General features: G+C 44.1%; 1 protein-coding gene across 1 annotated transcript; it reads right to left on the reverse strand.

Annotated features, from left to right (window-relative positions):
* Nucleotides 1-2,797: 2,797 nt before the first annotated feature.
* SLC25A19 (solute carrier family 25 member 19) lies at nucleotides 2,798-13,187 on the reverse strand. The gene is made up of 7 exons (XM_063120272.1): nucleotides 13,130-13,187; nucleotides 11,541-11,727; nucleotides 10,646-10,801; nucleotides 9,655-9,825; nucleotides 8,289-8,472; nucleotides 7,724-7,854; nucleotides 2,798-6,175 (listed from the first exon to the last, which is right to left on the reverse strand). Exons 2-7 carry the CDS (start codon nucleotides 11,670-11,672, stop codon nucleotides 5,984-5,986), a joined length of 966 nt encoding a protein of 321 aa, XP_062976342.1. The 5' UTR covers nucleotides 11,673-11,727; nucleotides 13,130-13,187; the 3' UTR covers nucleotides 2,798-5,983.
* Between the last annotated feature and the right edge of the window lie 474 nt (nucleotides 13,188-13,661).

The following is a 13,661-nucleotide window of genomic DNA, read 5'->3' on the forward strand; positions in this document are numbered from 1 at the left end:
TTATTTAATGAAGGAACGTATCCTTTTCATTCAATATTTCAGTCACCTCCCCCACCCCCGGAATGCATTTCCCTAAAAAATATCCGTCCACTAGCAAACTAGATAACTCTGGCCTACACTGCAGTGCTGTCGTACACTACTCTCCCTCACAGAAAGATGGGTATAACCGCTATGGACTACCTGGCAATGCTGGATGTGCTACCACCCAATCGCAGTACTGCCCAATCACTAAAATTCTGAATTTTCCAAGGTACTGCCTGCACAGCGGTGGGCTGTCACCACGATAGGCAAAACCCTGCACTTTTGCTGTGTCGGGGCGATGACATTATTGTTATTTATTATATTTATATACTGCCCCATAGCTCTCTCTGGGTGGTTTACAAAGATTAAAACATTGAATATTTAAGAAAACAGATATACAAAATTTAAAACCCATAAAACATAAAAACAGATAATATACAAAATTTAAAAAACAAAACAATATACAAAGACAATATTAGTTTAATCCCAGGGCCCAGCAAAAGTGTGGGGATCCCTGCGGCTGGGCCTGCCCTCTGCCTAGATGAATGGCGACCAATCAGCTCACCATCCACTAGGCCATACCTCCACACCAAGGATGGAGCGAGGTTAGATGGTGGAAGGGCCGTGTTCACCTTGCTCCAAAAGCTGGGATAAGTCCCTGACTTTTAAAATGCAGAGCTTCTCTGGAAAGCCCCACGATGGCTTCGAGGTGGCTGCTACATCGTATAATCAACGCAGCAGCACCGTGGAGCCACCTCAAGGCTTCCAGAAAGTATAGGCCGCCTTCAGCTGTTTTCTATGAGCAGTAGTCACTATTCCACAGGGAAGGGGGTTCAAAATGAATCAGGAAGTCCATTCTACATGCAAGTCTTCCTTCCATACTTACCCCTATGGACAAATGTCGACCATGGCCTTGGTCAAGCACATGGAAAGCAGGCTTTTTGTCTTATATCTTGATTTTACAAGGGCTAGAGACTTGCTCTTTCTTTTATTTGAAAGCTGGGAATCAGCTGACTAATGGGCTCCCTGAGAACTTGGTCCAGGGGCCTAGAGCCCTCTTAGCCCTGTGATTAATCCAGCTATGCTGCTAACCCTGGGGCAGATGGATTGATGTTCTGAGCCAACTCAAGGCATCTTCATATATGCAGAAGCAGCGGTGGGCAACTTGTTTTGCTTTACAGCTCCCAATGATGAGGAATGATGGGAGTCATAAGCCAAAGCATCAAGAGGGCTACAAGTTTCCCATCCCTGCTCAAATTGGACAAAACAGTTGGGAAAGGGTCGTGTTCACACTTACCTTTGTGAAAGGGCAGTACTTACCTCACCACCACCCAGTAGTGCACCTAGGTGATTTTCTATACTGGATTTAATTGACTCATGCCCCCTTCCCCCCACATTTTAGAAGACCTTGGGTGTTACTTCATTTATGAAGCACACAGCTAACTTTGCCCCAACTGTTATTCCAGATTTTATAATTGCTTCTTGCATTCCTGATGTTAGAATGTTTGCCAACCCTGGAAAAAAAATCTGCTGAGCGTGTGCAGTGTTGCATTTTAAGATCACTTAAAACATAGCTCCATCATGCCTACAGGAATAAAATGGAGTTTGCCTTGACTACCCTGATGCCACTCTTTGGATGGTCATTTGGTGGGTCCGGGACTTTGGCCTCAAGATCCAGCCACCATCTACCACTGCTGCCACAACCACCTTACCTTCAGCAGCAAGTGCTTTGCTTCCCTGTGGTATACACCTACACCCACACCCACCATCAATAAACCCTACCTCCAACAGGCAGTAGGCAGCTGTCCAAGGTTATGCGAGGTACTTCTAACTTGTCTTTTCAGCGCCTTCCCATGATCAAACACTTGACATTGAAACGGCACTACCCGTCTTCCTGAATAGTATTTTGGTCTTGTTTCCAAGATGGGGCGGGGGAAAGCCACCCAGTATTGCTGTCTGCCCTGAGTGCAACAATTAGGTCAGCCATCTGTTGTTTTAATAGTCCTTTCATGCCTTCTGGTCTGACCCAGCTTAAAGCTGATCTAATTAAGACACCACTGTTTGTGACAGCAAGCGCAGTGGTGCGCCTCTCCTGAGTGTGGCAATAGCACCCCCTGGTGGACTAGACTGAACTTTGGAGCAAATTAAATATGCTCATGATTTAGCTACATCCTATTCCCACAGGAATCTAGCTAATAAGTCTTAGCTAGTGCTCTGCTTGTAATACCACCCTGAAGCTGCCAGCTTTTCAACCATTTTCTGCTTCTCTTAACCGCAGCCTGAAGGATTCCTGCATTGAGCTGGGGGGTTGGACACGATGGCCTTATAGGCCCTTTCCAACTCTACTATTCTATGATTCTAGGGCAGGTATCACCCAATGATACAGTTCATATCCATGCTGTGAAAAGCTCCTCCTGCTGATTCCTAAACCTCAAGCTACCAATAAAAAAGCCCAAGAGCTTTTTTTTCCTGACCAGTGTACAACTTACATGCCGTAATGCTCAATTATCAAAGGCACTTCATACAAGACATTTTGTACTTGGGAACACATCCCCAAATACCAAACGCACATTGATAGTGTTGATTACAAAAACCATGTGCGTATAAATAAACTTTCCCCCTCAGAACGCTTGAGACCCAGTCCTTTTTGGACCATTGCTTGTGTAAGGTAAGAAAGAAAACAGCATTGGCAAAGTGCTTCTCCGCTGGGATTCAGGGACAAAGGAGGATTGAATATTGCAAAAAGAAAAAGGAAAAAAGAAGCAAGGGACAGATGTCTGATAAATATATTTATTACTCTTCCAAGAGAAACACATCTTCCATACAGGGTGAAAAACTGAGGTTGGTCCAAATCCTCATAAGCCGTGCCCTTGAAAAATATGTGTTATATGAAAAATACAAATGTTGTAATGGGTTAAGATTTGATGCAAGAGAGTTGAACAACCATCTCAGTGACTGATCCTGAAACATTAGTCTCTTGTGCTTGTACATGCAAACAGAGTCCTCAAAAAGCATCCCAAGAAGCACAAACCAAGATGTGCAACTCACATCATTGAATCTATTGGAAATAAAAAAATATTACATTACAGGAGTACATTAGAGATATCTAAGTCGAGTTCTCAAAGGTACAGGGGTCCAAGACTCCAGCTTTCAACTACTGTCTGGATGTGTGGAGAGATGAGCTATTGATGCCATGACACCCAGTAAACAGCTGGACTTTTAAGGCTCTGCTTAGTAAAGTGCATCTGGATGTGGAGGTGGCATAAGGCACAAGATTACATTTAACCTACATAACTAAGCAGATTGGAGGGTGAGTTAAAGGGCACTGGATTATATCAGAGTAGAAACCTCATATTCATAAACACTAGCCAGTAAACCAAATGTCTCTCCAGAGCTTCCTCCCTTTGGTTGCTGTCACGATATCAGGCCGGTCAAAGAGTGTGATTATGGATCTTACTGAAGAGGTGTCTTCTAGTCGGTTGTGCAGATGTAGCTCCACCTCAAGTAAATGCTATAAAAGAGTTTGAATCAACTAGCCAGTCCCAATCGTTGAAGAAAGAACCAGCCTGCCCAATGGAAACACTTGAGGAAGTGCAAACAAACTATTATTCTTGGCGTAGGTAACTCGTGCTGTACAGTCCAATTCTCTTCCAACAATACTCAGTAGCTGGGATATGACCCTCACGTCATTTACATAAATAAATGCAGGCAAGTGCACAAAGATGAACCCTGTCTTGTTGGTAGGAAGGAGAAGGTGACTTGAAGGATCTTTCTGGTTTCTAATTTCTATGCCTCTAAATAATATGGCTCCAGCATGACCTGACAGCCCCAGAAATAAGATCCACCCTGTTGGCTCTGAAGATTTTGTAAGAATCCCTTTAATACACTTGCGCTCTCTTCTCTCCCTTCCCTCCTGAGGCCTTGCTTACATTGATCTTATGCTGTGGCAGATGGGAACATGGGTACATTTTCTTCTACTGTGCCTTTCAAATTGGGATGTGGATGAAAATGTGCTGCTCCATTGTGAGGGGTGGTCATAGGATGGAAAGTCAAACAATCTGCCTAGTGAGAAAGGTGGATGGTTTGCATTAGATCTCAGTCAGCAACTCAACTTGTGAGGCTGCATAGGGTTCACTCTCCCTATTCTGCCTGGGGGGGCGGGGGGGGGAAATAAAAATATCTAAATAAATAAAAATAAAATCACCAAAACTACAGTGCATGCTCCACTTATACTAGTACACAGGTGCCTAAAGGGGATGAGAAATCTTCTTGCCGTAAACTGAAATGGGACTAGGAAAAGTGCATACATCTTTTACAGCAGGCAAAACTGAATTCGCACAAGTGCATCCAGTTTATGAGGATAGAGACTTCAAGCAAACCCATGAGCCTAAATGTTACTATGCCTTTAATGAAGAGGACAGAGCGCCTACCAACGGCCCAAGAAAACGATTGGCGGGTTAGAACATGAATTCTGTCCTTCCAAGAATATAGCACCAACCTTTAATCCCTCAGGGCCCGAGACATACACTCAGGCTGCAATCCTAGACGCACTTCCCAAGAAGTAAGTCCCACGGAATGCAGTGGAACTTACTTCCAAGTATACCTGCACTGGATTGCACAGAGATGTTTCCAGGCTGGTTTTCCTTGCAGGTTCTTTCATACCTAAGACCGGACAAGTTCAACTGGACAAATGGTCCCATTTAGCTCTTCATTTGCTACGGTAAATGCTAGCTTTTGGGGAGTTTGCTGTAAAGAAGTATCTCTTTCAGCTGTGCTTGAAGCTTTGTCTTGAGATGAACTGCCAGGAGGAATAAAATAATTTGATAGCAGTCATTAAACTATGGATTAAAATGTGCTAATATTAGTATTGACAGGCATTTTTCTTCATTATTGATCAAAAGTAAAAGACAAGGTATGTCCAGAAGACAACTTTGAACCATTTAGATCAGGAGTTCTACATTCAGCATTTATGGGTTAAGCTAGGAGTGCAGATGTTGGTACTGTCAAAACATAAGTACCTCAATTGTGGGCCTGTCACACTGGCAGTTTGGAGTGGCAGTAACAAGATGGGGGGCAGGGGAACGTATAGAAAACACAAGCACCCATGGAACTGCCAGCACAGAAGACTGGTGGGCAGCAGATACACACCCATTCTTCCCTAAAACTGCCAGATGGATGGGCCCTGAGATAGCTGTGCAGGCAGCACACTATCTATTTTGACTGTTTGCTTCATCGCTGTGGAACTCCTGTGATACCGTGGAGCCCTCTAAGACCATCGCTGAGAGGTAAGGGCAGGGAATGGAGATGGCATGACGCTAGCATTGCCTGTGCAGAACCACCAAACTACGAACTGGCTAGGCAGGCAGGCAGGCAGGCAGGCATAAACACACACACACACACACCCCTAAGAAAATGCCTGCAGCAAGAAACAGCCAGCATTGGTTTCCTATAAACTCTGCAAAACAGCAATGCTGGAGAAGTCTGACCAGCCACAAAGCTGACTGCAGGGGCAATTGGAGGGAGACTGGCCCCCCGGGAGAGGGGGTTTTTTTAAAGGGGGCATGGGCACTTTGACTAGGGGCTGACTCAAAGCCGCTAGAAAGGCCTCAGTCACAGGAAGAGCAGACAGAGCTTTGCAAATGAGGCAAGAATATTCTCCATGGTTTGAGTGAACTGTGCTAAGTCAGACAGCCTCAGTGGGAATATCTGTAGAATATTGACTCCATGAGTCAATGCCTGACAGAAAGTGCTCAATGCAGCTGCTGCAGACAGGAAGCTCAGGCCAGAAGTGCTTTTGACAGAGCCAAACGGATTACATCCTGGACTTCGGCAGAGATAACTCCACAAACCCATCCACATTCTCCTGACACCCCTCGGTCCCGCAAGTATGATGGCAAGGCAGACAGAATGACATCTCCATAACATTCACTGCAGACTGCAGCTCTTGCTTACATCAGCCTTCCTACTTCTTAGAGCCACTGGAGTCCTTCAGGTTACGCAGGAAGCCGCAGAAGAGCTCATACCAGAAAAAGGTGAAGCCCGTCGCGAAAGCAGCCTTCAGCAAGCTCGGGGAGAGGCCCTTGAAGAATCCCATGGCTCCCTCATGCTGTGCTATCTGTCGGGCACAGTCTATTAAACCTGTGTAGGTCTGCACCTGGGGAAAGGAGAGGTGGGTGAGTGAGCAACAGCACCATTTTCTCCTTGAGGGGAGAAATCGCCTTGATGGTCAAGTTCCTTAAATATGGCCAAAAATTGAATACAACATACAAAATGAGGCTTTGTTGCCAGGGTGCACTATTATGCCTTGAAAGGCAAACTGGCCTGATTCAGATGTAATGCTAAGCCAGCTTTCCCCAAACTGCTGCCTTCCCGATGTTTGGGACTCTATTTCTCACCAGCCCCAGCTGGCATTACCAGTGGTCAGGAATCCTGGGAGTTGCAGTCCAAAACGTCGGTAAGGCTACAGTTTGGGGGAGGCTATACTAAGCCACGTTTGTTGTTTCATGCACAAGCCATGGTGAGCTTCTAATTTATGATGTAAGAGCTTCCATTCACAGTGAGTAACAAGCCACAGTTTCCTGTCTCATCCAAATATGGGAAACTATGATTTGTACACATTGTAGTTAGTTCACGAATCAGGATGTCAAATTAGGATCTAGATGCAAACAGAAGCTTTGAATCTCCATCGCATATGCATGAAGGAGGACAAAAGGAGAGGAGGGAGCATTTGAGTGCAACAATCATGCCTGCTTGTTTTTTCATAAGAGTTTGGAGGATGATCTGAATGTAACTATTATGTGGGAATCTTCATTCTGCTTTATCCAGCACAGGTGAGGGTGGGGGCAGAGATTCCACTGAGTTGTAAAGGGGCTGAAGAAATTGCCAGTTAGGGAGAGAGAAACTGACCTTTGAAAAGTAACAAATCTACCAAACATGCAATTGGACCTGCAGTTCTCTGGTCAGTGAGGAATCTAGAACCAACTTTCCAGCAAGATCAGCAATGAACCCCCTTTGTTCTTCTAACCCACAATTCCAAATAAGCAGCGAAAGAGAAAAATGTCTACCATACTGTACATATACTACAGGATGGATCATTTGATGCTGTTACAAGTCATACATTCATAACTAGCACTAGGATATTCTAGGTTTTACAGCCTACTTCCATAGCTGTTTTAGATAATTAATCAACAAACCAAAGATGGCAACAGTTGAACAGAAAACAAAACTAAACAATGCTAAAGAGTACACATATGCATACAAAGTCAAATTGTTTTATACAAATCAAATAGGTTGTTTTTTTATAAGTCAGATAAAACAGTTCCGTTATCGCCATGAATGAGCAATACCGTGGGAGTATAGGGGTTTGCAAACTTTAAATAGTCCTTCCATCCTGTTTTTTAGTTTATGCCCTCAAAATGAGATTTTTCTCAATCCCCAGCAAGTAATCCAAGATGCTTCAACGGCGGCAAGTATATGACGAATCAGGACAAAAACTGGATGCCTGTAATCAGACTTGTAAAAAACAAGCCATTTGATTTATCTGACTTATAAAAAAAACAACCTACTTGATTTGTACAAAACAATTTGACTTTGTATGCAGTTGTACGCTTTTTAGCATTGCTTAGTTTTGACTTAGATAATTTACATTCTGTGTTAGGTATACCGAAAAAGGAAGGTCCCTGCAATTTGAAACATCTCTCACCTGCCCAAAGGCTGCCCGGGCTTGCTCAAAGCCGCCCACCTGCAGTCGTTTCTTGAACAGGTCGCAAGGATAGGTGAGGGTTTTGCTGAGGACTCCAGCACAGCTGCCGCACACAAAGTTTTTTACATTACCTGAAAAGCAAAAGAAGCCAGGAGGGAAGGGATGCATCTCAGAGCGAATCATTTCTCTCCTCGCCCCCCACTCCATTTTTATTTATTTTTTATTTTTCCAGAGGCGCGGGGCTGGAAAATTTGCACTTGACTTCCTTCCCATGCAGATGCTGGGAAGGAACGCAAATGTGAGTGCAAGGTGCCTTGTGGTGCCGAAGCGTGGCCGTAAAGACAGGGGCCAGGAGTTCTTGTGGCAACTCTTAGTGTGGTTGTGCACTGCCTAGTGACAAAATGTGGTAATAGGGCAGTCTTCCCCAACATGGTGCACTCCAGATATGTTGGACTGCAACTCCCAGCATGCCCCAACCAACACATCTGGAGGGCACCAGATTGAGAAAAACTGTAATAGGGATTTTCCACAGTAACACAGACAGTTCACCCACCCCTGGACTAACCTTTTTTCATTTCTTCATTTGGAACGATCCAGTCATACAGCTTCTTCAGGAAATTATAAAAGGAAAACTGGAAGCCAGCATAGGGGACAATAGCAATGATAGTAGGGCTGAGCCCCCGATAAAAAGTCCGCAGCCCTTCTGTCTGGTACATGCTTAACACAGCATGGCGGAGGTTCCTGTAAATCTAAAGCAGTGTAAGGCTTAATATCTGTGTTTTTATTGTGCAATTACTCTGTTTCATTCATGGAATTTTACAGGGCTGTTCAGACATTGTTATCTCTCTCATTTGTAACCCCTCCCATGTTTCCCCAATGCAACTTCCATCCTTTTCCTTATCAGAAAAAAAACATTAAGTAGGAAAAGAGAGAACAGGTGCATGATGCCTTTTGACTGGTACAAGCCTTCTGTCTGGAAACACCTCCTATTTCTTTGTGTGACCAATCACAACAGGCTTGTGATGCAAATATTGCTTGCCATGCATCAGGCAGATCTCAGCAATGCTCACAAAAAAGCTCCAAAGGCCCCTGCATCCACCCTACCTCAGGGGTGGTACTTTGTTTCTGTGCTAGAACCTCAAGATCCACCAACCATAGCCTGATGCAAAGGACATCCACTTTGCATTAAAAGAATTCTGATCCCAGGAATTTCGTTTTGAGTACCAGAACTGAATGGCGCTCACAATCCTTCTATGCAAAAATTCAATCCAGTTTACCCCAAGCTTTCTTCATTTCTGCAGTATAATTTGGAGCAGGGGAGTAATTTTGTTGCTTAAGCAATAAGGAGTCAAACAACCTTGTTGATCTACCACAAATCACCAGCAGACCCAATATATCTACTAGAAGATCGAGATCTACCTTCTGTCCACCCAAGACCCTCTCTTCTGCTTTCCACCCAAGATCAACTATTGCTTCTATTTGTCTTCTTCATCAGTTCCTGTTTCCGTTACCCGGCTGCCTACACTTAGAATCACTCTCCCCTGTTCTAACCATTAAGCTGCTTCCCTGTCACGCTTCAAGGCTCTCCTTAAGACCCAGTTCTTTAACAAAGCCTCTCCTGAATTAAATTAACCTCAGCTTATCTGCCCCTCTCAGACCTATTCATTTGTCAGCTCCTATCTGCATCCCCAAGTCATGTTCATCTAATGTAGACAGAATGACAGAATGTCATTTCTGTGCCCTGGACACCACTGCCACTAAAGAAATATTCAGCATTAGGAAAGAGACACCATGCTCTTCCAAGATCACGATGTGGCCATCACCTAGCTTGGTAGGAGCAGAACTAATCTGAAAGGAACCCAGGTTGCCACATGGCCGAGGATACATGTGCATGTGTGGAGGAAGGGGGGAACTTTTCATCCATCTCTTACCTTTGGCTCACCTTGGGCAGCCATGCGAGTGCGCAGTGTGTCAAGGGGCTGAACTGTCACTGTGGCGGCACAAGCAGCTAATCCACCACAGACGAAGTGCACAGTGAAGTCGCGGGCGTCGTACGCTGTGCCATCATGCACGAACTTTGTCAGGAATTCAAAGCTTACAAACTTGCAGAGAAAAAACAACAACCAGAAATGTAGACAATTGGGCTAGTTCAGAAATGTGATTGCTACCCACACTGTAGAGAATGAGATCTATGAGCTGTAATTCATCCCCCACCACAAAAGTAATCTATTTTTAATACAAGTAGCTAGGGGGAAGTATAGATGGTAGGTAGGTGTGACCTTAGAAGAGACCTTTGCCAGACAGTCATCCTGAAAATACAAGAGGATAAACCGGGGAGCTAAGGAGTGGCAGGGAAGTCCTGGGGGGCCTATAGAAGACGGCCTGGAATGAGGTGCTTTGCACATGCCATGTGCTGCTGGTTTTTTGTTTTATGTGGTGTTTTAGATGGTTTATTTGTTTTGGTATGGTATGTATTTTACCGTGTGTGTGTGTGTGTATGTAAGAAGGAATGACTTGCATTGTTCGTAATTGTACATACTTGAATACCAAGTGCGCTAAATAATCAAAGGGAAGAGAGAAGGTTGGCTGATGTGGTGTTTCTCACCCCAAATCAATAAAATAGTAATGATCAAATAAACAAAAAAAAGGCCTGGGCTGGGAAAATCACAGAAAAATCACGGCAGGATCTCCCAGCCCTCAAGAGAGGCTTTAGTGAGAGTGCAAGGAACAGCAGTAGGGATGGAAATCCCCTTGCAAAGGCATCCTTGTATACATGCTGCATGGCTACAACCCTAGTCTTTGGAGACAGACAAGAGAAAGGCAGTTACAACCAAAGCGGGTTGCTGAGGATGCCATTGAAGAAGCTTAACATTTCAGGGCAAAGAGCAAAGTTTTGGCTTAGCTCTTTATCTTGTTTCTTACCTGGACTGCCCCATAGGTAACTGAGAGGAGTTGAGCAGGGACATGGCCCTTCCAGAATGCTGTTGGCCCTTCCTCCTGAAAAATCTTCCAAATGGCCTGCCAAAGACCATGATACTTAGCTTGTGGATTTCTGGCAGAAAGTTGCTCTATCTGAAGCTGAAAGACGAGTTGTTAGCTTTCAATTTTAATAATTGCATTATGAACTGCATCAGGAATTGAGCAAAACTTCAAGATTCAAAACCAGCTTTCCCCAACTTAATGCCATAGAGATGTTTTGGACTTCAAATTCAATTGGCACCAAGCCAACATGGCCAATAGTCAGGAATGCTGGGAGCTGTAGTCCAAAGTATCTGGAGGCTATCAGGTTGGGAAGGCTGTTCAAAACAAATTAGGGTCACAATAGTTCTGAATAACTATGGTTTTCTACTAAGGCTGTAATCCTATAAACAGTTACTTGGAAATCTAATTTAATTCAGTGGGACTTACTTCTCAGTAAACATGCCTAAACAGTTAAACAGTTAAAGCTGCAGGAGCCCTGCCTTCTTTTGTATCTGGTATCCTGCATTGAGCAGGGGGTTAGACTCAATGGCCTTGTAGGCCCCTTCCAACTCTGCTATTCTATGATTCTGTGGTCAGGGCAGGGCTCCTGCAGCTTTAACTGTTGTGATGAAGAGGGAATTTCACCAGGTGCTGCATGTGTACAAATGACACCTGCAGATTTACCCGTTCAATACAACTGTTAAAGATACAGGAGCCCTGTCCTCCTTTCCATATGGTCACCCTATTTAACACAGTAATGGATTATGGAAAGGGACAACTTACTTTGTGCCCTGTTTTCATCCGTTTGTTCACCATCATAAAATAAAACCATCACATGAATTGCAAGAAATAGTACCTGGAAACGGATCTTTAAGACATCAAAGGGGCCGATCATTGCCCGAGTGACCAACCCAGATGCGGATCCTGCTGCTGCTATTTCCCCTGTTGAAAGGGACGAGCACTCGGAATCCGGGTCATAGCCAACCATCCCTACAGGACCCACAGGTACCCTCGATATCCATCCACTCCTGTGAACACTGATGCTGAGGGCAAGGAAGGAAGAGTCCCAACTGAAAATGCAGCTTTTAGATCAGATCTTAAGGACTATCCACCTGGGGTGGTAAATTTCTCATTTCCAAAACTGCATCATTTTTATAAAATGAGTAAGGGCTGGGGAATGCTGGGGCCGTAGGACGTTTTTCTGTCTTAATATGCATAGGATTGCGACCTAAATAGCAAAATGAATGGATACAATACCAGTCAAATTGGGCATACTCAAAACTGTCATTAACTTTTTTCAGGTGACTATCCCTAGGAGGAATACAGAGCACTTTGGGCATGCTAAAATGAGTATGTTAACAATGGCAGTGTTTTAATTTCCCCCCTTAAAATCTAAACAGTATAAGGGAAGTGCATGCTACCAAGTTGCCATGTCTTAAAGTATTTACATAAATATATATATATATATATATATATATATATATCACTGCTCTACTTGTTTTATGTAATATATAAATCATACAAACATCATTAATAATTAACCAAAAAATCAGACACAAGTGCTAAATTTCAAAGAAAAGCTTTGAATATGCTTCAACACACATCAAATGCTTTAAGTTATTATAGTTCAACTACTTATGGCTATTGGAAAAACCTCTGAAATATTTATACATCACATAATATTAACACATAATATTATACATCACATAATATTAATATTTTTATTAAATACTAGCAAATGTGCCCAGCTTCACTCAGATTTAGGGTGACTATATGAAAAGGAGGATGGGGCTCCTGTGTCTTTAACAGCTGTATAGAAAAGGGAATTTCAGCAGGTGTCATTTGTATGCATGCAGCACTTGGTGAAATTCCCTCTTCATAGCAACTGTTAAAGCTGCAGAAGCCCTGCCCTCTTTTCTATACAACTGTTAAAGATACAGGAGCCCTGTCCTCCTTTTCATATGGTCACCCTATTCAGGTTGGAATAGCCCTTAGTTTGATGCACGCAGCCTTTCAATGAGTATCAGAACCCCACAAAAACAAGCCAGTGAACACATTTCTGCTTATATGATACAGCAGTTAGAAATCAAGTCAATCTTACAGAAAATGATAACGGTTTTTCAACCACAAGGTTTCTTGAGGGATGATCTCTGCCAGGGCTCGGATCTAGAACTTGAAATGTGACGAAAAGGCGGGCAAGGCAGGAGATGAAATAAGTTCACCTGAGCATGTTCAGAGTGCATTCCCATCACCATTGAAGTACTACAACCGGACCCTGCATATCCGTGATCAGGAGACAGAGCAGAGCACATGTCTTCAAGGACTAATTTGTTGTTCTCGTTTTTTTTACTTGGAAATTAAACCCCGTGCAGCAACACACAACCCCCCGACCCTCTTTTGCGTCACGACCCCAGAGAGCCCCCCGCCCAGACGCTTTGGACTCACCCGGTTGCTGATCCCGGCAGCAAAGCAACTGCCAATGACAGGCCACGCAACGCCCCAAGCTCACTCCACCCAAAGACCGGGGGGGTTTGAAGGACAGACTCACGCGGGAATGTCAACCGCTTGGCTTTCTGGGAAATGTAGTTCTCCCCGTGGAATACAAGGTCTACGTGTTCTCTCTACTGATCCGACTCGCACGGAGTTGGGGAGGAGGGGGTTGTGTTTAAATAGGCTGTGTGTGTGTGCAAGCTCACGTGGGAGTTCATTGTATAGTCTCGTTATACTTAAAGACAGACACCCCTCGCTCTTCATATATTTTGCACTTCAACTCCCATCAGCCCTGTCCAGCATGGCCAACGGTCAGGCATGCTGGGATTTGTAATCCAAAACTTTTGGAGGGCGCCAGGTTGGGGAAAGCTGCTTAAAGGTATCCAGATTTGAAATGGCTTAGAATGTGTTTCTCAACTAACTGAAGAAGGGGGGACTCTAGATGGCGAGAGGCGATTAGGAAAAGCACGCGTGCCTTCCAGAATTT

This window comes from Elgaria multicarinata, chromosome 3 (assembly GCF_023053635.1).
Source record: "Elgaria multicarinata webbii isolate HBS135686 ecotype San Diego chromosome 3, rElgMul1.1.pri, whole genome shotgun sequence".
NCBI lineage: Eukaryota > Metazoa > Chordata > Lepidosauria > Squamata > Anguidae > Elgaria > Elgaria multicarinata.